This window comes from Molossus molossus, unplaced genomic scaffold (genome assembly GCF_014108415.1).
Source record: "Molossus molossus isolate mMolMol1 unplaced genomic scaffold, mMolMol1.p scaffold_m16_p_14, whole genome shotgun sequence".
Taxonomy (NCBI): Eukaryota; Metazoa; Chordata; class Mammalia; order Chiroptera; family Molossidae; genus Molossus; species Molossus molossus.
Window position 1 is genome coordinate 19736737 of NW_023425349.1, and position 25606 is coordinate 19762342.

The 25606-nt window shown below is 39.1% G+C and overlaps 1 protein-coding gene across 6 annotated transcripts in view; it reads left to right on the top strand.

The window, feature by feature from the left end:
• Positions 1-3332: 3332 nt before the first annotated feature.
• The window catches only part of FKBP15 (FKBP prolyl isomerase family member 15), a 60555-nt gene continuing 38281 nt past the window's right edge, over positions 3333-25606 (top strand). For 4 of the 6 annotated variants that reach the window (XM_036260903.1, XM_036260900.1, XM_036260901.1 and 1 more), the window contains exons 1-6: positions 3333-3448; positions 12161-12276; positions 15786-15870; positions 16297-16366; positions 23616-23690; positions 24021-24119. In XM_036260903.1, coding sequence (XP_036116796.1) covers positions 3396-3448; positions 12161-12276; positions 15786-15870; positions 16297-16366; positions 23616-23690; positions 24021-24119 — 498 coding nt within the window. In that variant the 5' untranslated portion in view covers positions 3333-3395. Of the gene's footprint in view, positions 3449-6217; positions 6297-12160; positions 12277-13042; positions 13168-15785; positions 15871-16296; positions 16367-23615; positions 23691-24020; positions 24120-25606 lie in introns of those variants that run through there. The other 2 variants (XM_036260904.1, XM_036260905.1) reach the window with 2 other exon arrangements.

Consider the following 25606-nt stretch of genomic DNA (forward strand, 5'->3'; position numbering starts at 1 on the left):
GTTAAAGTAAAATGTTTAAGGTCTGCATGTAACTAATATCTGTATGATTCCCTGCTTTAACTTACTTTAGTTAACTTCTGACCCTAATAGCATCAGATAAGAGGGCAACTCTTATCTTGTAAGAAATTTCTGCCTTCTCTCCTGTCCTTTTGCTTTTGCCAAAGCCACTCCTTCAATCTGGGAAGTCTTACTTTTTCACTTCCACTTGGAATCCCACTCATCTTCAAAGCCTATTATCTAACCTCACACCCTCCTCCAAACTAGATATAATAATTTCTTCCTTTGAAATTCTGAAATAATTAATTTTTACTTACAGGACTTTGTTACATCTACTATTATGGCTATTTGTATACTTCAATTATCCCCACTACTCAACTATTAATGACTAACTCATTTTCCTATCTTAGGCAACACCCAGCACATAGCAGGTTTTCAGATAATATTTCCTGAATTGTGTTCTAACATTCTTCTGTTTTTAGTGACTGGACAGAAAGAACATGATATCAACCCCCCAAACCTGTACTCAATTCATATGCTTATCATCACACCTATGATCTAAATTGGTTATAACTTTAAACTATTAATTTTAAAATGCATTCACCAATACAGGTTAGTATGGGTGTACCTGTATATAAAAATTGTCATCTCTGTAGCAAAATTGCTGATTTTGAAAGGAATTGTTAAAACTGCTGCTACCTGGTTAATCTTTGGGGGGGACGGGGTCAATAACAGTTTACAAATACATCTAAAAGCTTTGTACAAACTAAAACGCTTAATTCAAACATGCGATCAGGGTTGTGCCTTATCTCTGCATCCCCAGCAGTACTTAATAGATATTTGGATCTAATCCACTTTCTTTTTTTACAAAGAGTTTAGGGGACCTTGGTCCAAGCTCAGTGCAAGTTAGAAAGGCTTGGGGTAGGAATATAGGTTTCCTGATTCCTAGTCCAATTTCTAATTCAGGAAGAGAGTGGCTTTTAAGGTGTACCCAATTCTGCAGTTCAAAGACTAAGGAAACCTCATCACCATCTTCCATTTCCTTATAATGCAATCAGAACCAGCAACTGTGTTCCCACAACAGTGATCTGGGCAGGCATATTTGTGGTGTTCCAATCACAAAAAAAGGTCAATCCAGATTTTAGGATTCCTGCCTATCTAAAAAGGATACTTAAATATCTTAAATAAAAAAAAACCCACTCAAGAATGCAAAAAAATGAAAAACAAACAAACAAAAAAAACACTCAGATGATCCTTCAGTGTTTTTTAAAAGCACTACTCAGATGTTTTAATGCTAAAATGACAATGACCAGTACTGGGGAGAGGGGTTAAAAAGAGCTATGTTATTTATGCAGTTCATTCTTTTATTTCCTGAGAAGTAACCAAGTTCACATTCTAAACAGAGTCTACTGTAAAGGGTTCCTGTTCTAGTGCTTAAGATTCCGGTTGCATCACTGCTTTAACCATCTTAATCTGTAAAATAAACACAGGGAGTATACAATAGCCCTATCAGTTCAATAAAGGAATACTTCACCAATAAAACTTAAGAGTTCCATATAATATTTCTAGCTATCTTATTCCCTTCTTTTCCCTCCCCTAGAGTTTTAAACAATAGTTAAATCATCTTCAATTAACAAAAGAGACTAAGCGGCCCAGACAGACGGTTCTCAGCTAGTACAGCACTTTTCTCTCTCTGGAAGCTAACTATGAAAGGCAAGAGCCATTGCTGGGCTCTCTGGGTCACAGGGGGGAACCAATACTAAAACAGTAAATTAAGGAATAAGGGAACATGGATAAATTCCATTATTTAACCTAACAAAGAGTTAATAAGAACCCATTATGGGCAAAAAGGCATAGTGCTCTGCGACACGGGAGACACCAAAATGAATAAAATGATCCCTGTCCTTGAGGCGCTTACAATTTAGAAGTACACAAATCACAATAAAAAGCATCACAAGGGACGTGCCAAGAACTTCCAAGTTCTCTGGGAGGGAGAGACCAATACTTCCCTTCAATTTTGTGTTACTGGATTAAAACATGCAGGTAAGGGACACCTGTTGTACTAAGCTGATTGAGAGAAGCCTGGAGTGAAGGAATTCCAGTGAGGTCTATAGAAATGGACGTTACCGCGGGACAGTCTCTGCTAATTCACCTTAGCTAAGCCTGGCCTAGCTGGAGATTGTTCCAAGAATTCTATCAGGTTAACCAAAGAAATCCTTACATAACATACAGACAGAGAGGGGAGGAACTGGAGGCAGAGAAGTCGGCAACAGCTGATGTTGACTTAGGTCTGTGGCAGGAAAACTAAGCAAAACCCAGGCCAAGGTTGGTGATTTTCAGCTTCTAAAGTTTCCTTTCCCCCCGGAATATCCCAGCTCTCCTGCACCTCGCCTGCCTCGGCGGACTCTCAAGACGTAGCCACAGTCTAGCAATAACAGAGCTTCAGGGCTGAGAAGGTACTTGCACCAGCTCCCTAGGTCCGGCCTGAAGAGACCAGGGACCCAGCCCCAGCCTGCTCTTTACTCTGTGTGACCTCAGGCCCGTCATTCCGGTGCTAAGTTCCTTCTCTCCCCACCTGGAAATGCTGGGATGCGGAGGAGAATGGGATTGGTTCGATGACCTCTGCGGTCTACAGGCTTCCGGACCGGCCGGCACACACTCAGACGCACTGGATAAACAGCCCGTCGAACAAAGAGCGAGGTCGGCCACAGGGGACAAACGGTAGGGGCGCCAGGCCCGTTTTACAAACGGGGAAACTGAGGCACCGCACAGCTCGCCTCAAGGTCACTCCGGCTATGTCACTGTCGAGGCCGGGCCGAAAGCTCAGCTCTCCAGACTGCCAAGCCGGGGCCCTTTCTCCTTTCGCCGAGCTGAGAAGACTGGCGTGGAGAGTCCTTGTCCCGGAGGGGAAGGGGTGTGCTCGCGCCAGGGATGAGAGAGGGACGAAGGAAGCCTTACCTTCTCAGATCGAGTCCCGCCACCGGCGCCTCCCGTGCAGAACCTTAACCCAGCGCCCCCTCACGACTCTTCAGAAAGCCCCTCCACTTCTGACCGGCTCGACGTGTACACGATTGCCACTGAGGCCACCGATTCCCGCCCCTGCACCGCCCCCCGCCCCATTGGCCAATCCCAGCGCAGGACTGCGGGGCTCCCGCGGATTCCGCCGCCTCTGAGGCTGGAGAGGCCTTACGTCACGCGGCGCGCGTGCCTTCCGAGGTCCTCCCATTTGTCTTTACCCCGCCTCCTCCGGAGCCTAGAGTCTCCTCTCCGCGGAGCAACCGTGCGAGAGTTCGTCCTGCCGGAAAGCAGCCCGCCGCCGCGACATTTCACGACGTCGGCTGCTGAAGGCCCTGGAAACGCTCCGATTTCCTCCGGGCTGCCGGGCAAAAGCCAGCGCAATGTTCGGTGCGAGCGACGAGGACGACACCGACTTCCTCTCGCCTAGCGGCGGGTGAGTGACGGTGAAGCGTGGGGCGGAGGGCGTGGCTGAGGAAGCCGGGGAAATGGTTGGAGGGGGTCGCTTTTTTCAGTCCTCTTCCCCACTTCCGGGTCCAGACCCTTGCCACATTCCGGTGCTCTACTCACAGCTCTTGGAATTCTGGCGGAGCTCGGAACTGCTGAGTCCGTCCCCCGGCATTCCGGGCCTGGCATCTCCCGTGACACGCAGCCTGACCTGGGGTTCGCGTTCTGCTTTCTGGGTCACAGTCTCTTTTGTGAAATGCAGGTGATTGCTGAAGAGAATACCCGCCTCAAGAGTTTTTATAGGCGTCACTTGGAGTCAGTATAAGACTTTCTCTTCTCGGTGGACAAGGCGGTGACATTTAAGAATTGGCCTTGGTGCCCGGCCAGTGTGATTCAGTGGATTGAGCGTCCTCCCATGGACTGAGAGGTCCCGTTTGGATTCCTGGTCAGGGCACATGCCCGGGTTTCGGGCTCGATCCCTAGTAGGCAGCTGATGGGTGTTTCTCTCTCACATTGATGTTTTCTATCTCCCTTTCCCTTCCTCTCTCTCTATCTCTAAAAAAAAAAAAAAAAAAAAATCAATGAAAACATATTTAAAAAATAAATAACTAAGTAAAAAATAAAAACATTAAAAAAAGAATTGACCTTGGCGAGTCAGCTCCAAAATCTTTCAAGGCCCAGCTCGGATGTCACCTTTTTGGTGCTTTCTCTGCTCCCACAGTCCCATGCAGAAAACCATAGTTTTCTCTTCCTTATCCCCACAGCTAGGCGTGATTACCTCTATCTTTGCACACACAACCCACTAGATTCTGAGCCCTGACAGGACAGGGAGCTCTTATGTTGTTCATCTCTGCCTAGCGCTCAGCACAGTGCCTGGCACATAATGAGTGCTCAGGAAGTGCCTGTTGAATGAATACTAGTTGTGAAATTGTATTGTACGCCTTAAAACCAATCTAAGAGACTGGTTGCTATCCCCTACCTCCAGTCTTTGTATATACTGGCCTGGAGTGCAGTTCTTGCAGTGGCAGCTCTTTGTCTCTTCCAGTAATCACTTTAGCCATTCCCTTGTGTTGTGTCAGTAGACAGCTTGACTTCCTTCAAACTTGTGAGTTGCCAAGTTCTGATCCTTGCAGAGTCTTTCTTTGAACATTTGTTTAACCGATTTAAGAATGTTTTGAAGAATGATGAATACACCAACATATACTCCCTCATTCTACTAAATGCTAAGAGGTTGCAAAGATGATTAAGCTGCTCTGCCTGCTCTCAAGTTGCTTCCAGTCCTGGTGGAGATTCAATACATAAAATGATACTGGCTTTCTTTTGACTTACACTGTGACTAGCTCGATGTTACCTATCCTTAAGTCCTCTACCTTCCCCCACTTTAGATGGCCTTCATCCACTTAGTTCCACTTTGGATTCTTTTAGTTGCTCAGTTATTTTAGAGTTAAGCTATGCTTTAATTCATTTTTTTTTTCCTATTCCACCAAGAACATTCACTAAAATGTCCACACAATCCAGCCTGCTACTGTTGACTATGTAGTAAGCCTTTTGAATTAATGTTTTTTTCATACAAACCTATTTTGTATATGGCTGTGCCTTGTGAAAGTTTACAAGATATACTTCACATTCACATTCTTCACTAGGTGGAAGTATTTGGGAATGTCTGTAGATGAATGTTAGGGCTTTCAACTTTCATGCAACAAGCAGTCTACTGGTGACTGAAAATTACAGAGTGAAAAATGACAATCATGTGCTCTTTTCCAGATTCCTGGCCTGAGATAAGTTCTTGGTGGCTCAGCTATGCTGCTTTCCTGAGCAGGCTCATAAAACTTGAATGCTTTATTTAGTTCCAGGCATGTGACTATGTATGCTGTTAAACATAGATAGGAGCTAAGTGAATGGTAAAAGACTTAGTAAACAAGTTTATACAGATACTTTTTTTTTTGTTCCCAGTAATAACCAGAAAATTTGAATCAGATTTAAGATTGAGGATATAGAAAATTTCACCAATATTCTCTCATTCAGCTATTCCTTCTTTGGTTTCTCTAAGGAAGTAGAACATGTGATAGTAAGCACTGCTGCTGTTTTTCACTTCCTGCTTTATAACTAATTTACTGTAAATATACTTGCTTATTCATTTTTAAGTATTTTGACTTAAGTATATGACTTACTTGATCCCATTTAGGATAGTCAAGCCTAATAGAAAAGGTAGCATTAGTGCGTAGGATGTCTATCTAGATGATTGATAATCCATGTTCCAAGTTTCCAGACCTCTTAAAGTCTGTGATTAATTTAGAAGTAGTAATCAGGAAGTTTGCTTTTTTTTTTTTTCTGTTTTAGCTCTTTCCCCACCATTATATTGTGACTTTGAAATGAAGAAATATGTAAATGCCTGCCAAGTATATGGTACTTGGCTTCAACTAATACAGAAAGGAATGAGGTGAAGTTCCTGCCCCTAAGAGACTTCCAGTGTGAAGGCAAATCTGATTAGCATAGTAATAAGTCACCAGTATAAAGGTAGAAAGCGATAAATCTGGAACTGATAATCAAAAAGTATTTTTAAGTTACGTAAAAGACATAGAAAAGCTTAGATTCTAATGTTGATTCTGCCCTAGTTAGGAGTGTGACTTTGGACAGGTCACTTCTCATCCTTGGCTCTCCATACCCCAGTCTGTTAAATAATGGGGTTTTCCTTAGATGATCTCTTTTGAGACCTTTCCCAGTTCTATAGTTTCGTATTTGTGTTAATATCAGTTTATAGTTACAGGTCAGTTTGTGCATCGATTGAGCATGCTTTCTTCTCCACAGAGGTATCTGACTTGAATCGACATTTTAAGGTAATAGGATGTGTGCACATGTATATAAAATAATATATGGTGTACTTTCTCAGTGCCAGGCACTGTATGTCCTTCTAAAGTAATACATATACATTATTGTATTTACTTCTCCCTACTACTCTGTGAGGTAGCCTTTTATTATACCCATTTTACAAATGGGAAATTAAGGATCAGAGAGGTATGTTGCCCAAGGTCACGCAGATAAAAAATAAAAGAGCCTGGATTTTTCAGGAAAGCATATTGCCACCAGACTGTGCATGTGCCATTATCATTATTGTAGAAGTAAAGATTTGATGACACAATTCAAGAAGTACTTTAACCACAAAAAGAACCCTTGTTTATTAAAATATACTGATGTATTATAAATGTATGTGTTACTTATTTTGATAAGAAAAGAAGAGTATAAAACTAAGGTAAGACAAAGACTTTGGCAACTAAGTGCATTGGCTAGCATTTATTTTTAAAATGTAATTAATGGCCCGGCTGGTGTAGTTCAGTGGTTGAATGTTGACCCATGCACCAAAAGGTCGCCGGTTCAATTTCTTGTCAGGGCACATGCCCAGGTTCTGGGCCAAATCCCCAGTGGGAGTATGCAGGAGGCAGCCAATCAGTGTTTTCTCTCATTGATGTTTCTATCTCTCCCTCTCCCTTCCTCTCTCTCTAAAATCAATAAAGAAAATAAATAAATAAAATATAATTAATGATGTAATGACTTTTCCCATGAACTATAAACAGGGAGAGTCAAGTCCAGAGTTAGCAAGCCCATTCTTGCTAACATAGGAAGACGTATACATCTGAGAACACTTTAGAAGTAGAAAAGTATAATAATTTATAAGATACTCATATATAGAGTTTATTTTAAAATATTAATAGAAAGTAGAATTAATCTGAAAGATAATAGGGTTGACCTGGCTTTAGGACTGATTTTGCAATCATTAATTGTCTGGCCTTTAGAACCTCTGTGGAAATATTGTTTACCTATGACACTTGTTTTCCCCTTGGAAAAAACATACCTACAAAATTGAAACAGCAAATCCAGTACCCATAGTTTACTGAAGTTAACAAGGACATTCTTTTCTTATCAACTATACTTGTGTATAAGCTATTATATAGAAACTAGGATTGAAACTTTGTAAATTTTTTACAATGTTAAAGGCATTGCCCAGTTCTTTCAGAAACATATTCTTTTGCCCAGATCACCTCGGCTAAAAGGAGAAATCTTGATCTATTCTAAATTTTATTAACACTTGTTGATATCTTATTTAGGCTAGCACTGCTCTCTACACTTGCAATTTCATTTAAATCTCTTTGTCCTTTTAAAATTTTTATTTATTTATTTTTTAATTTAATTTTTGTTACAGATGTTTCTCCTTTTTCCCCCATTGACACCCTCCTCCCAATCCTACTCCCCCCCCCCCAGCATTGTCCATAGTTATGCATACATGCATATAGGTTCTGTGGTTTATCTCCTCCCCCACCCCGTGTTCCCCCTCTTCTGAGATTTGTCAGTCTGGGTCTATTTTGTTCATCAGCTTGTTTTGTTCATTATATTCCACAAATAAGTGAGATCATGTGATATTTGTCTTTCTCTGATTGGCTTGTTTCACTTAGGATAATATTCTCCAAGTCCCTCCATGTCGTCTCAAAGGATAAGAGGTCTTTCTTTCTTACAGCTGCATAGTATTCCATTGTGTATATGTACCACAGCTTTTTTATCCACTCATCTATTGATGGACACTAAGCAATTGTAAAAAGTGCTGCTATTAACATAGGGGTACATATATTCTTTCTGATTGGTGTTTTAGGCTTCTTAGGATATATTCCTGGAAGTGGGATCACTAGGTCAAATTTTTTAATTTTTGAGGTAACACCGTATTGTTTTCCATAGTGGCTGCACCAGTCTGCATTCCCACCAGCAGTGTACTAGAGTCCCCTTTTCTCCACACCCTTGCCAGCACTTGTTGTTTGATGATTTATTCATGGCAGCCATTCTGGCAGGTGTTCTTTGTCCTTTTTTAAAAAATACATATTTCCACCCTGGCCGGTTTGGCTCAGCAGTTAGAGTGTCAGCCTACGGGCCAGAGAGACCCGGGTTCGGTTCCTGCTAAGGGCACGTACCTCGGTTGCAGTTGGTCCCCAGCCCTGGTTGGTGGTGTGGGTGGCAACTACTTGATGTGTCCCTTTCACATCGATGTTTTTCTCTCTCGCTTTCTTCCTCTCTCTCCCTCCCACTCTATCTGAACAAAAATGGAAAAATGTCCTCAGGTGAGGATAAAATAAATAAATGAATAAAAATAAAAAATACATTTTTTTATTGATTTTAGAGAGAGAGGAAGGGAGAGAGAGATAAAAACATCGATGAGAGAGACATGTTGATCGGCTACCTCCTGCACGCCCTCCCCCTCTCCCACTGGGGATGGAGCCTGCAACTTGGGCATGTGCCCTGACTGGGAATTGAACTGGTGACCTCTTGGTGTATGGGATGACAGTAGGCCTTGTTGGCCCATTTTACAGGAAGCTAATAGTACACTATCTTGAGAAAACAAGGGAATCATTTCAAATCATATTACATTTATTTTGCAAATTGGTGGTATATATTATACATTAAAATTATTGTAAAAAAAGGCCCGAAAAATTATTGCGAAGTTTTAATATTTACTTCACCTAAACTAAGGATGGTTTTGAAGAAGAGAAGCTTAGAGCTAGATTAGACTTTGAGTTCATTTATCGAGCCTATTACATACCAGACCCAAGGCAAAATATACAGTGAAGTGGTGATTATAATAAAAAATAATCATGTTATAGGATAAATGATTGAATAACTTTTATTAATCTCTGTGGAGTATAACACCATACAACAGCTACCTGTTATATATTTTATAGTTTGAAATTATATATTATGTAATTTCTAATTCCCTTGTTAAGAATGTATAAACTCCTTGAAAATAGAACCCAGTTTTGTTCACCAGTATATACTCAGCAGTCAGCACAGTGTTTGACACTGAATGAATGAAGTTTAGAGTTCTATAGGAGCTCCTAGGAAGATCACCTAACCTAAACTTTGAGATTAGGGGCAGCTTCCAGGGGAAAGGAGGAACAGGAAGACTGTCACACAGAAGAAACAGCATCTCCAAAGGCAGGAGATTAGCACCATCTTGCCTTATTTGAGAAAGTAAAAGTTCCTCAGTGTGGCTGTAGCACACAGTTGGATTGGCGAAATGGCCAGATAGGCAGCTGGGGGAATAAGGAGAGGTTAGGTCTTGAAGGGCCTTGTAAAGCTGTCTTGTGGAGTTTGGATTTTTGGTAATATTGAGGTGTACTCAAGGGTTTTAAGGAAGAAAGAGACTTGGTCAAATTTGTTTTTTCAAAAGATTACTATAGGTACAGTGTGGAGAATGGATAAGAAGCAGGCAAACCCAGGTAGGGAGATGAGTCAGGAGGTGGTTGTAATAATTCTAGCTAGGTAGATGTGATGGTGGCCTGAAATAGGGAGTGGCAGTGAGGATGGAGAGAAGTGAATGGGTTCAAGAAATGTTTAGCAAGTAAAATTAAATGGACTCAGGTATTGGTTATGAATACTAGCGGGGAAAAGAGTCAAGGATGATCCCCAGATTTCAGTTAGTTGTAGGTATTTGCAGAAATGAGTAGTAGTATGCTCTTTGCTAAAAACTGATGGAGGAAGGTTGCAGGTAAGCTCTTCTGACCCACGTGGACCTGACTCTCCAAAACTCTGCCTGCACTCTAAGTAGATAGTGTCCAGTGTTTTGACAAGAAGGAATTGCTGCTTTTCATTTCTTTCACCTTGCTGGGTTAGATATATGGTGACAGTGAAATTTTCCCACCAAGACAAAAAGTAGACCTGATACTGTTATCCTTAGAAAGCCCTGCTTACAAAGCTAACTTCTAGGAACTTTAATAGTAAACAGTTCCCCACGCTGATATAAACCTTTCCATAAATGATAAGAGTGGCTTGCTTGTCTGAACTCTTTGTATGAACAATATGATTTATGAACCTTGCCTCCTTTTTGGGATTCTAGAATTTTGGTACATGCTAGAGTGGTTCTATTTATCAGCCCCAGAGACTCAAAGCCTGGGGAATTGAGTGTCTAATGAGCTTCCCTGGTAGACCACACATCCCACATGTTGCAAGTCATTGCTGGAGGAATTAAACATGTCTTGTGCCACTCCACTGGGAGAGGACTCTTGGAAGCTTGCTCCTTGTTTCCTCTGGACTTTGTCCCAGTGCACCTTTTCCTTTTGCTGATGTTGCTGTGTATCCTTTTGTTATAATAGATCTTAACCATGAGTAAAACTATGTGCTGAGTCTAGGAGTTCTTCTAGCAAATCACTGAACTTGGTGGCAGACTTGGGGAGCCCAACATAAAATGTCATTCATTAAGAGAAGAGGCACAATAGTAAGAACAGGTTTTGCTAGGGCAGTGGGGATTGGAAGATGTCAGTTCTGGTTTGGATGCATTATGTTGCATTTGTGTAGCTTGTGGGATATCTGTGTTTTCTGGCACTCAGGAGAAAATTCTGGGCTGAGGATACAGATTTGAGCATCATTGGCATTTGGTTAGCACTTGATACCAAAGTAAATAAATTAGATTTCCAAGGGAGAGGGAGTATAAAATCATGGCTCAGTGGTTGAGCGTTGACCCATGCACCAAGAGATCACTGGTTTGATTCCTTGTCAGGGCACATGCCCAGGTTATGGGCCACATCCCCAGTGGGGGACATGCAGGAGGCGGCCAGTTGATGTTCTCTCTTATCGATGTGTCTGTCTTTCTCTCCCTCTCCTTTCCTCTCTCTCTAAAATCAATAAAGAAAAAAAATTTGGGGGGCATGGATATTTAAAGATTGAACAGAGGAGGAAGAGTCCAAGAAGTTAAATGAGGATCCAGAGAGATGGGAAGATGAGAAAGGAATCCTTTATCTTCATCGATGTCTTAATTGGGCTGGTCTCTCTTCCCACCCCACAAGTATCCCCAGAGAAGTCAAGGGAAGATTTTGTTTGAAGAGCAAAGTAGTTGACAGTGTACAAAGGCAACATGAAAGCCAAATTAGACCCCCAAAAAATCATGGTTAGAAGCAAAGATGTTATTGGTGACCTTAGCAAGAGCAGTTTCAGTGGAATGGTTAGGGCATAAGATTACATTGCAAGGGATGATGAAAGAATGGTCTGCCTGTTAGATGAAATGGTAGATGGGACAGTGTTTGATGGAGTAACTTTGTAGTACAGTTTTATTTCAATTTATTTTAACTTATTTCAAAACTAGTAAAAAATAGGAAACTATGACTTGCTAAAGTCAAAAATTTATAGTTTAAAGAGACCATAGAGAGCATCTGGACCAGCCACCTCAATTTATAGATGCAGAAACTGAGGTCTTGAAAGAAGAAATGCCTTTACTAAAGTCTTATGGATGGGTAAGGTCAGCTGATGCTTTTCCAATCAGAAATGCAGTCTTTTTTTTTTTTTTAATCCTCACCCGAAGACATTTTTCGTTCAGGTAGAGTGGGAGGGAGAGAGAGAAACATCTATGTGAAAGGGACACATCGAGTGGCTGCCACCCACACTACCAACCAGGACCGGGGACAAACTGCAACTGAGGTATGCACCCTTAGCGGGAACCAAACCCAGGTCTCTCTGGACTGCAGGCCGATGCTCTAACTGCTGAGTCAAACCGGCCAGGGCAGAAATACAGTCTTGATTTCATAGACACTTGTTAGCTTCCACTTCTAGTATTGAATAGTGGGATATACAGTCAAGGAGGTATTTATTTAAGGTTGGAGATGAGCGGCATTTATAATGACAGATTTTGAGATATGTCAAATGAAATGTCATTTTCATTTTCTGCTGACAGTGCCAGATTGGCCTCTCTTTTTGGACGGGACCAGACAGCTGCTGACCATGGAAATGAATTCTTCCAGTACACAGCCCCAAAGCAGCCTAAGAAAGTCCAGGGAACAGCAGCAACAGGTAAGAGGTTAGAATTGGCCCCTATCAAGTTAGTTGAAAGAATAAACAGCCTTCCACAAGTGATATACCAGGTTGTTCATCCTTGGTCAGTCTGGCCAAGCTCACTACTAGTGGTGCATGCCTCTCTAAGCTCTGAGATATGAATTCTGGCACCAGATAATGTGCTGTTTGTTGGAAACTGATGAAGGAAGGTCTCAAGTAAGCTCTTCTGCTCCATGTGCACACCACTCTCAAAAACTCTGCCCACACTCTAAGTAGGTACTGTCCAGCGTTTTGGTGAGAAGAGCTGCTTTTCACTTCTTTCACCTTGTTGGGTTAGATGTATGGTGACAATGATTGTTTTCCCAACTAGACGATATCCGTACCTGCTTATATTTGGGGGTTCATGAGGATACCTCTTCAGTTGGTTTTGTTGTAAATATTACCCATAGGTTTGTATTTTATATCTAGTTGTTCTGTTTTTGTATTGAAATCCGAAGAGATTCAGGAACTGTGCTTCAGCCATCTTCCCCACAAAGACTTCTTATATAAATATCCCTTGAACAGAAGGGTCTCCATATTGCTACTTTGCTTTCTATTTGTAAATACCTACATAAGATTATATATGTAATTTTTAAGTTCAAATGCTGCTTAATTCTTTGAAAGTATAATGAACTCATAGTTGTTATTTCCTGATTTTAAAAAATCCATTTACCTCACTGGGTGGGGCCTTAGGTTGTTTATTTTTATTTACATCCATTAACTGAACCACTTTAAATTGAGTCAGAAGCACACAGCTGATGAAGAGATGTGTCAGAGGAAATGTAAAGTCATAGCCTACTAGAAATCTGGCCAGGTTAGGGCTTGGAGAACAGGACCAGCAATCCACAGCAAAGCTGCCAAAAGAGACAGGTAAGATTTAGAACAGAGGTCTGGAAGCATTTTCTCTAAAGGGCCAATAAGTAAATATGGTAGACTTTATGGCCATATGGTCACTGTTGCAACTATTCAACTCTAAATATCCAAACAACATCCTCAGTGCCAGCATTGTGCCTAGCATGTAACAAGCATGCAATACTTTCATCTTCATTCAACAAACATTTAATTTAATATCCCTCACCATCTGTTCAGTGCTGGTAGCTCAGGGCTGTTTCTATCAGTCCCTCACTCCTCTTCAGGTTCTTACACAAAGACAGCAAAGTATAGGAGGGAAGAAAACCTTTGGAGTGAATTAGATCAAGGTCCAAATTTCAACTCTGTCATTTTCTGCTGTATTTTCTAACCTTAATCAGGTCCCCAAACCTCTCTGAGATTCTAAAATGGTGGTAGTCTCACTTATCTCACAGAATTGTCAGAGTTAAATAGGAAAGTCTGCCCTGGCCAGTGTGGCTCAGTTGAGGGTAGTCCCATACACCAAAAGGTCTCGAGTTCGATTCCCGTCAGGGCACATACCTAGTTTACGGGTTCAATCTCCAGTCAGGGTGTATACGAAAGGCAACCAGTCAATGTTTCTCTCTTCCTCCCTCCCTCTTTTCCTCTCTCCCTCTTCCTTCCCTTCTCTTTGAAATCAATAAGAACATATCCTCCAGTGAGGATTAACAAAATAAATTTCCTTCAGGAGAATTCCTTTAGTGTATATATTGTACCTAATTAGCATGTGGTTCTGTAGTAGTATTTTGGAGATTTTTTTACAGGATAGATATGGATACTGACTTTTGTGGGGGCAGGAGTGGGGAGGAGGGAGTCAGTGAAGGATAAAAGCGGGGGTATCTGTAATACTTTCAGCAATAAAGATAAATTGTAAAAAATCTGTGTAAAGCATCTGAGACCAGACACATAGTAGGCATTTTAGAAATATTAGTCCCCCTTCTCTCTTTTCATTCAACAAATGTTCACTCAGTTTTCTTTTGTGTCCATCATAATGAAAAACACAGATTGTCCTGATAACCTAACCTTGGCCTTAGTTACTTTTTTTGTGGCATACACTGCTTATCAGGAGAAAAGTTTTGTTATAGTATTACATATAGCTGGAAAGTGCTGATTGAATTAAAAACTAGGCGTAGGTTTTTACTAAGTAATAAGGAAAACATGAACACCAGAGTGGAAAATAAGCAAACAACATAAATGGACAGTTCGTCAAAACAAAACAAAGAAAATGGTCAGGATAAATCTACAAAATGTTAAATTTTGGCTTCCCTGTAATCAATAAATGCACATGAAAGCAACAATGAGATGGCATTCCCCTTTCCCTACTGCCTTCCTCCCACTGGTAAAGATTTAAAAAGATAATTCCTCTTATTGGCAGGGATGCAAAGCTGGCGGATTCATATTGCTGGTGGGAGTGTAAACTGGTATGGCATTTCTCAAGGGTATTTGGGCAAGATGTAACAAAATCTTAAAAATTGTTTTACACTCCACCCTGGCTGGTTTGGCTCAGCAGTTAGAGTGTCGGCCCCCAGACCAGAGAGTCCCGGGGTCAGTCCTCACTAAGGGTACATACCTCGGTTGCGGTTCAGTCCCCAGCCCTGGTCGGGGTCCGGCAGGAGGCAACCGATTGATGTGTCCTTCACACATCGGTGTTTCTCTCTCTCTCTCTTCCTCCCACTGTGTCTGAGATAAATGGAAAAATATCCCCAGATGAGGATTTAAAAAAAAATGAAACACTTATAAGCAGAAGGGAGCAAGAACAAAGAAGTTATATTGAGCCAAAAAGTGGGTTGGGTATTAAAAGATTACTTTCCTTTAGGGGATGACAGTGGGTTTATCAGGCAGATTACCTAACTAGGCTGATCAGGCAGTTCCTAATTGACTGGTTTAAGCTTCCATTTCTGGGAGAGCCAAAATTGTAATTAAGTCTCAGTTTGGTGACATGGAGGTTAGTATAAGTGACTTTATTTTGGGTCTGTTGTCTTGTTTTTATCGATACAAAATAAAAATAAATCAAACAAGGATGCTTTTGAAAGTAAGTTCTTGGTTGCTATGCCCATTCTATGTTCTCACTACTCTTCCATCAACACATTCAGGTGGTGAGTGTAATTATGTGATTTATGCTATACTGTTTTAAAACACTAGAGTTACTCTACCTACCAATGTGAAAGGTAAGTAATGGCTGTGATGTGAATGTCATAAATTTTCTAGAAATAAGAGAAGGGGAAATAACCTTTATATTTATTTATTATAGCTATCAAAGTATTAAAAGGGGAAGAGAAAATAGGTGGAATATGACCTCATATTCTAAATAATGCTTCTTGTCCAGCCCAAGCACTTGTTTGGAATAGAGTCAAGAGTCCTGGGTTCTAGTCCTAGGCTTGTTACTATCATTGTGTAAGGAAGACCCTTGTGTGTTTAGAGCCTTGGTTCCGTCATCCCTAGATGAAGTCATAGGACTGTTTTATGGATCAAATGAGGATAATGGTCTCATAATAGCATTTTAACACTAACTATAAGGTGTAAAGAAGAATTTGAAGCAGCTTTAATGGTTAAAAAATCAGTTTCAAGCAAGAAATCAATGACAACTTTGTTTTCTTCAGGAAATCCAGCGACACCAAAAACAGCACCCACCTCAGCAGGCACTTCCACAGTATTTGTTGCAACAGCAGTCCATGCATACAGATAGTAAGTAGCTGAGAAGAAATGCTTTCTGAAGTTGGGAGTGTCTTTTCTCAATAAGCCTCTATTCATTGCAAAATGGCTGCTTAGCCTTTCCCTAGAAAAAGTATCAATAATGATTTTTATCCAATTTTCCAACTTCTCATAAAACTTTGAAGAGCCATTATCTTCTCTCTCTCTCTAAAGTGCCTGTACCCTCAACAACTGTTTTTCCAACTGCTCAAAGAAAGATACTCCACTGAGATAGAAATAGTAGATATTTAAAGAGTAAGGAAGTTGTGTAAGAACTTTAAACTATGAACTGCTCTCCTCTATTCCTTTCTAGAGACTAAATGACTAGATTTCCCACTTTTATATGGCAGAAAAGAAAACTAGTGCTGCTTACTTTAAGGAAGTATTAATATCTGTTGTTTGTTTGTTTTGCCTCTATAGCACAAATGGTCAATATGTAAAACAGGGCAAATTTGGTGCTGCAGTCCTAGGAAATCACACAGCCAGAGAGGTGAGATTTTCTCATGTATATTCAAGTGTTCTAAATCATACTCATGAGCTGGTTTTCCTCTGGGCTTGCCCAGTATCTCATGTGTCAGAGTATTAAAAAGATTGATTGTGTTGAATGTAAATTTTTAATATTAGGTATATAGTAACATCTATAGTCACATTTTGCTTATCATTGTGCATTAAAACAAATCAACCCTCTCAAAATCTTTAAGTTTGACCTTTGTGGTATGGACATAGCTTAAGAATTTATGGAGTTTTATTTTATTTTTTTGTACATGCCCCTAGCGGGAACTGAACCCGGGACTCTTTGGTCTGCAGGCCGACACTCTAACCGCTGAACCAAACTGGCCAGGGCTGGAGTTTTATTTTTAAATATTATTTTATTTATTTATTTATTTATTTAATTATTTTGTTGTTAATCTTCACTCAAGGATATTTTTTCATTGATTTTTTTGAGATAGAATGGAAGAGAGGGAGGGAGAAGGAGAGAGAATGAGGGAAACATCAATGTGAGAGAGACATATTGATTGATTGCCTCTCACATGATGCCAGCTGGGGCCAGGGATCAGACCTGCAACCCAAGTACGAACCCTCAACCCTTCAGTCTGCAGGCTGATGCTCTAACCACTCAGCATACTAGCCAGGACCAGAATTTGGAGTTTTAGAGTAAACCATTTACCAAGGACGTCCCTTTGCTAGGTGATGAGCAACACTTAGTGTACTACTTAGAGCAATATGACTTTGTACCTGCATTAATGACTAGTGTTTATCCTTTGAAAATTTGATAATGAGATGGACAACTGGTCACATAGTAAAATATTAGTTTGGTCAAAAAGAACATATGACCAGAAGCCCTGAGACTGATTTACTTGTGTGTGTTTTATCTAGCTTCAAATTCTGCTTCAGAAGGTTTTGAACATTGTTAAAATAAGCATAATAAATTATAGCATTTCAGAAGTCCAGAGAGCATGGATTCCATACTCCTCAGAGACTCTGAAACAGAGAGATAAGATGACCTGGTCAGGGTAACTAATATAATAGACAACACTCATTTGTATTAAAAACAAACAAAAAAATCAATTATGGAAAGTTGGAAATATAAAAATACTGGGACTAGACTAATGAACCTCTAGATACCCATTATTTGGCTCTAACTGCTATTAATCTTTTTTTTTATTATTAAGTTATTTATTTTGTTACAGATGTTTCTCCTTTTCCCCCCACTGATTACCCCCACCCTCTCCCTCCCTGCCCTCTCCCCAGCTTTGTTGTTTATGTCCATTGTTCATGCATACATGCATATAAATTCTGTGATTTATCTCTCCCCCACCACCCCCTCTTCTGGGAATTGTCAGTCTGTACTCCACTTCCACGTCTCTGGCACTACCCCATTCCTCAGACTGTTATGTTCATTATATTCCACAAATAAATGAGATCATATGATACTTGTCTTTCTGTTTGGCTTGTTTTGCTTAGGATAATACTTTCCAGGTCTCTCCATGTTGTCTCAAAGGATAAGAGATCTTTCTTTCTTACAGCTTCATAGTACTCCATTGTGTATATGTACCATGGCTTTTTTATCCATTCGTCTACTGATGGACACTTGGGCTGTTTCCAGATCTTAGCTATTGTAAATAGTGCTGCTACAAACATATTCTTTTTGATTGATGTTTCAGGCTTCTTAGGGTATATTCCTAGAAGTGGGATCACTGGGTCAAATGGCAATTCAATTTTTAATGTTTTGAGGTAACACCATATTGTTTTCCATAGTGGCTGCACCAGTCTGCATTCCCACCAGCAGTGTACTAGAGTCTCCTTTTCTCCACACCCTCGCCAACACTTGTTTGATGATTTGTTGATGGCGGTCATTCTGACAGGTGTGAGGTGATACCTCATTGTTGTTTTAATTTGCATCTCTCTGAAGATTAGTAATGTTGAACATTTCTTCATATGTCTCTTAGCCATTTGTATGTCCTGTTTAGAGAGGTGTCTAGTTCCTCTGCCTATTTTTTAATTGGGTTCTTTGTCTTCCTTTTGTTGAGTTGTATGAGTACTCTATATATATTGGAAATTAACCCCTTATCTGCTATATTATTGGCAATTATGCTCTCCCATACAGTGTGTTGCCTTTCCATTTTGATGATTGTATCTTTTGCTGTGCAGAAGCTTTTGAGTTTGATGTAGTCCCATGTGTTCATTTTCTTCTTTGTTTTTGTTGCCTTAGGTGATGTATCAGTGAAAATTCTGCTGCGTATGATGTCTGAAATTTTGTTGCCTACAGTTTCTTCTAGGATTTTTATGGATCCATGAGTCACATTTAAGTCTTTTATCCATTTTGAGTTTATTCTTGTGTAGGGTGTAAGTTGATGGTCTAGTTTCATTTTTTTGCATGTAGCTATCCAATTTTCCCAACACCATTTATTAAAGAGGCTGTCTTTACTCCACTGTATGCTCTTGCCACCTTTGTCAAATATTAATTGAGCATATTGCCTTGGGTCAATTTCTGGGTTCTCTGTTCTGTTCCACTAGTCTATATGCCTATTCTTGTGCCAGTACCAGGCTGTTTTGATTACAGTGGCTTTGTAGTATAACCTGAAATCTGGTAATGTGATCCCTCCTACTTTGTTCTTCTTTTTCAAGATTGCTGTGACTATTCAAGGTCTTTTTTGGTTCCATATGAACTTTTGAAGTATTTGTTCTAGTTCTGTGAATTATGTCATTGGTATTTTGGTGGGGATTGCATTGAATCTATAGATTGCTTTGGGTAGTATGGACATTTTAATGATGTTAATTCTTCCAATTTATGAACAAGGTATGTGCTTCCACTTTTTTATATCTTCCTCTATTTCTTTTTTCAATGACCTGTAGTTTTCTGCAAATAGGTTCTTTATTTCTTTGGTTAAGTTTATTCCTAGGTATCTTAATTTTTTTTGCCGCAATGGTAAATGGGATTGTTTTCTTAGTTTCTCTTTCTGTGAGTTCATCATTGGTGTATAAGAATGCCATCGATTTCTTGACGTTAATTTTGTAGCCTGCTAATTTGCCAAATTCCTTTATTAAGTCTAGTAAATTTTTGATGGAGTCTTTGGGGTTTTCTACATATCGTATCATGTCATCTGCGAATAATGACAGTTTCACTTCCTCCTTTCCAATTTGGATCCCTTTTATTTTTTCTTCCTGTCTGATTGCTATGGCTAATACTTCCAGTACTATGTTAAATAACAGTGGCGAAAGTGGGCATCCTTGTCTTGTTCCTGTTCTTAAGGGAAATGCTTTTAGTTTTTTCCCATTGAGTAAGTTGTTGGCTATAGGTTTTTCATATGTGGCCTTTATTATGTTGAGATATGATCCCTCTATTCCCAGATTGCTGAGCATTTTTATCAGAAATGGATGCTGGATTTTGTCGAATGCTTTTTCAGCATCTATTGATACGATCATGTGGTTTTTATTCTTTATTTTGTTTATGTGGTGTATCACATTTATTGATTTTCGAATATTGTACCAGCCTTGCATCCCTGGGGTGAATCCCGCTTGGTCATGGTGAATAATTTTTTTGATGTGTTGCTGGATCCAATTTGCTAATATTTTGTTCAGGACTTTGGCATCTATGTTCATCAGGGATATTGGCCTGTAGTTTTCTTTCTTTGTAATATCTTTTTCTGGTTTTGGAATTAGAATTATGCTGGCCTCATAAAATGAGTTTGGAAGTCTTCCTTCTTCTTGAATGTTTGAATTAGTTTGAGGAGAATGGGTGTTGGTTCTTTTTTGAAAGTTCGGTAAAACTCCCCCGTGAAGCCATCCGGGCCTGGGCTTTTGTTTGCTGGGAGAGTCTTGATTACCTCTTCAATTTCCTTAGTTGTTATTGGTCTGTTCAAGTTTTCTCTCTCTTCCCGGTCCAGTTTTGGGAGACTATGTGTTTCTAGAAATTTGTCCATTTTGCTTAGATTGTCGAATTTGTTGTCATATAATTGTTCAAAGTAGTTGTTAACGATCTTCTGTATTTCTGTGGAGTCAGTTGTTACTTCTCCTCTTTCATTTCTGATTTTCTGTATTTGGGTTCTCTTTGTTTCTTGGTGAGTCTAGCTAAGGGTCCATCAATCTTGTTTAACTGTTATTAATCTTGTTTCACCTTAAACCCAGCCAGTCTTCCTTCTTCTCCCACTCAGATTATTTTGAATTAATTTGCAGCATACAATTTTAGCTACAAATACTTTAGTGTGTATCTGAAATAAAAAATATTTTTTTTAATGTAACCATTATGCCATTATTACACCTAAAAAAATCCCACAATTTTTATGTCATTCACTACCAGCGAGTATTCAAATTTTCCTAATTGTCTTTTTCTTTTCTTTTTTGTTTTTTACAGTTTGTTTTAATCAGGATCTAATAAGGTCCATATACTGCAGTTGGTTACTGTGTCATTTAAGTCTGTTTAATTTTTTGTGTTTCCTCAAAAAATTAAAAATTGAACTGCCATTTGACCCAGTGATCCCACTTCTAGGAATATATCCTAAGAAGCCTGAAACACCAATCAGAAAGAATATATGTACCCCTATATTCATAGCAGCACTATTTATAATTGCTAAGATCTGGAAACAGCCTAAGTGTCCATCAATAGATAAGTGGATAAAAAAGCTGTGGTACATGTACACAATGGAACACTATGCGGCTGTAAGAAAGATCTTTTATCCTTTGAGACGACACGAAGGTACCTGGAGAGTATTATGCTAAGCGAAATAAGCCTGTCAGAGAATGACAAATACCACATGATCTCACTTATTTGTGGAATATAATGAACAAGGTGGGAAGATGAACGAAGTAGACCCAGAGACATAGAAAGGAGTACAGTTCAGACTGACAGACCTCAGAGGAGGGGTGCAGGGGGGATAGATGAGATAAACCAAAGAACTTGTATGCATGTATGTGTAACTAGCAGACATAGACAACAATGCTGGGGGGTGTGGGATCGGGAGGAGGGTGTCTAGAGGGGAAAAGGAGAAACATCTGTAACAAAAATTAATTAATAAAAAATAAAAATAAAAAGAATAGTAATTAAAAAAATAAAACAGTTTAGTTGTGTGACATGTTTCCACTCTTTTGGTCAGAACAAAATACATATGCATGTATTTTACATGAAATACGAAAAAAAAAAAATAAATTTGTTTAATTTTCTCATCTAGAGGTAAATAAAGTCTGGTTGTTCCTCATTGCAGGTTTGATTCCCAGTCAAGGGCATGTACCTGGGTTGCAGGTTCAATCCCCAGCACATGCGGGAGGAAACCAATTGAAATATTTCTCTTTCACATTGATGTTTCTCTCTCTATCTCTCTTTCCCTGTCTCTCCTCCTCTTTCACCCTCTCTCCTCCCACCCTCCCTCCCTCTCTAGAAGTCAATGGAAAAAATATCCTCAGGTGAGGATTAACAGCAACAACAAAAATTCATTGGAGAGCTGTGGAAATTATGAGGACTAGATGAACTAAAATTTCAGAGAGGGACTAGTCAATGAGTTGAGTGTTTCCTTCCCCTGAGACTTTTGCTTATGCTTAAGCACAGACTAAACATTAGTTATGGCCCAAGCACTGCAACTACTAGGGGCGAAGACATTGGCAAAAACTAGAGGAGCTCCAAATGCAAGATTGTTTTTTCCCCCTAGGACATTGCTGAGTTCTGGGATGGTGTGGAAGTTCAGGGCTGTGCCAGAAAGGCAAAGGGAAAATTCTACAATCTTGTGCATAGGAGATAAAGTCCTATTATAAGACGAGAACCTGTAACAAACATCAGATAACCTTCCTCTCAGTTACATTTGCTAGATTTTGAATTTCATGGGGAGGAGGCTAAAGAACCTCAGCTCAGAATCACTGGTGGGCAGAATGTTCAGGACTCAGAAGTCAGAGACCTTTCAGGCTTGAGAATAGGGACAGCCTAAAAGTGGAGTGACTCTTAATAAATCTGTGATCCTTTCCTGATCAACTCGGTCTGTAATTGGCTTGCATTGAGGTGAACGGCCCTTCACTCTATCTGCCTAACAGGATAAGGAAAGACCTTTCTGGTGCAAGATTGTATATGAGTCCTCATAGTCTCATCCTCCCCTTTGGGATTGAATTTTTGGGGGGGAAGGGAGGATTGAATTTTAATCATTTGTTTAAAAAATCATTTGTTTAAAAATTTGTTTGATCATGTGGTTTTATGTGTGTATAGTAAATATATATGAAACCTAAAATGTACCATTTTAACCATTTAAATGTATAATTCAGTGGCATTAATTATGTTCACAATATTGAGGAACCATCACCACTATCCATTTCCACTTTTTCATCACCCTAAACAGAAAATCTGTAATCATTAAGCAATAACTCCCCATTCCTTTCTCTTATCCTCTGGTAACCTTAATCTATTTCCTGTGTCTATGAATTTACCTACTCTAGGTATTTCACATAAGTGGAGTCATATATTTGTCTTTTTGTGTCTAGTTTATTTCACTTAGCATAATGTTTTCATGATTCATCCATATTGTAGCATGTATCAGAATTTCATTCTTTTTTATGGCTGAGTAATATTCCACTGTATGTATATAATTTATTTTGTCTGTCCATCCATCAGTTCATGACACTTGGTTGTTTCTACCTTTTGACTATTATAAATAATGGTGCAGTGAACATTGGTATATAGGTATATGTTTGAGTCCCTGTTTTCAGTTTTTTGGTGTATATACTAGGGGTGAAATTGCTGTGTCATAAGGTTATTCTGTATTTAGCCTTTTGAGGAACTGCCAGACTGTTTCCATAGCAGCTATACCATTTTATATTCCTATAAGCAATATATAGGTTCCAATTTCTTCTCTACTTTGCCAACACTTCATTATTTTTTCTGTTTGTTTTTTTTTATAGCCACTTTAGTAGGTATGAAGTGATATCTTGGTTTATTTGCATTTCCCTGATGACTGATGACATTAAGCATCTTTTCACGCACCTGTTGGCCATTCATTTATCTCTTAGTCACCCCTCCTACAAATGAAAACACCAACAAAATAGACATTGCTAATTACAGTTAATGATAAGGCCAAAATGAAAAGAGATTAGAATGGGTACTGAGAAGATATAACTTAAAATCCAAGCTTTCAAAGATTAACTGCGTTTTGAGTTTTATGCCTGAATGAAACACTACCCCTGACATCTTACTGCTGATTTTTGTATTATCTTTTAACTTCTGTTCTCTTTTTTTTTCTCTTCTCATCTTTGCTTGAGTACAGTATAGGATTCTTCTCTATATCAGTCAACAACAGCCAGTTACTGTTGCCAGGATTCATCTAAACTTTGAGATAACGGTAAGACTTCCCATATTAGAGTCATAAACTCCCTTGGGATAGGTTTATAGGAGAAATTGGTCTGCACATACCTGATGGGAATTAGATCTACTGCTTCAGCCCTGAATATCAGACTGAATATCTTAACAGAGCATCTTAAAAAGGTCGCTTGGCTGCCTTCTGGGAATGTGGACTAAGGGATGATATAGGGAAGGTGGGAGGGAAGAAGAGAGTTCCTTGATATCTCGCTCTGGGTCCACCTTAGTTATGGCCCTTCGGTCTGAGTTAAGTAGTCAGATTAATCTGCTGTGCTGTTTGGCTGAGTTATGCCAGCATTTCTCCTTTCCCCAGGTTCAGCCCAATAACTATAGCACCTTTTATGATGACCAGAGACAGAACTGGTCCATCATGTTTGAATCAGAAAAGGCTGCTGCGGAGTTCAATAAACAGGTAATACCATCTAATTCTTCCTTTGAAAAGCCAGACACTAGTCTGGATTTCCTTTGATTTGGGGAAAATACACTCTATGGAAAACCCATAACCTGTTATACTTTATTAGTGGGCAAGTATGAAAAAAACCACTAAATTTGTCACTTGAGCTTATTGTATTCCAGGGAAATAATAGAAATACTTAATTCATATTGCTTGAAAATGAGGCTTTAATAGAAAAAAGGTTAGTTCTTTAAAGTTAGTTCTTTAAAACATTTCTACTTCATAAATTATCTTAAGGAATGAATAAAACTAATACTTAAACAGTGTTTTAAGGGATTTTTTTAAAGGTTACTACATGATCATTGTAGAAAATTTAGAAAAGCGTCTTTTAAAAAATCACTCATGTAGACCCGGAGGTGTGGAAGTAGGGTACAGACTGACAGCCCTCAGAAGAGGGGGTTGGGGGAAAGAGATAAACCACAGAACTTATATGCATGTACACATAACCAATGGACATGGACAACAAAGTTGGGGATGGGGTGTGGGAGATGGGGAGGAGGGTGTCAATGGGGAAAAAAGGAGAAACATCTGTAACAAAAGTAAATTAATAAAAATTAAAACAACAACAACAACAACTGAGTGTAGTTATCAAAACCAGGGGGGAAATATTCTAGGTTCACTGGATTCCTGCCAAGATCTAATAAAGGCTGAGAAATTATCTACAAAAAAATAAAAATAAAAAAAATCACTTATAATCCTACTACCTAAAATAATCACTATTAACATTTTTTTCTTAAACATTATATATATGTAGATGTATTTCTTTAAGACTTCTGTGTCTTGCTTATTTTATTTAATAATGTGTAATGTATCTTTCCCCATCTCATGAAAAATTATTTGGAAAGATTTTGAAAGTTGAATTATATGAATGTTCCTTTATTTAGTCATTTTCTTTCTTTTAGTTATTTGAATTGTTTTCAGTCTTTGAAATAAATGATACTTTAGCAAGCATTTTTGTATATAAGTCTGTGTTCTTTTGTGTCCCCCCCCCTGATTATTTCCTTAAGCTAGATTTTTAGAGGTGAAAGATGTGTCAAAGGGCTCAGATATTTTTAGGTTCTATATGCACTTTGGCACACTGTTTTTCAGAGATATTATACTACTTTACATTTCTATTAATTCACTGTATCTGTGCCAACATTTGGTATTATCTTTTTTTTTCTTTTAGTCTTATTTGATTGATAAAAAATAATATTTCATTGTTTTACTTGCCATTTATTTGAGTGCAGTAATGAAACAAAAGAAAATGAGTAGCAGATTTCTAGCATATACTATATTAAAACATTGACTAAAATGCTATGCCACAAAAGAAAGCATTGACTAGAATAATTTTTCATAAAGATGTTTCTGATTTCTAATTTTTTTTTTTGTTTATCCTCATCCGAGGACATTTTTCCATTTTTTGTTCAGATAGAGTGGGAGGGAGAGAAAGGAAAAGAGAGAGA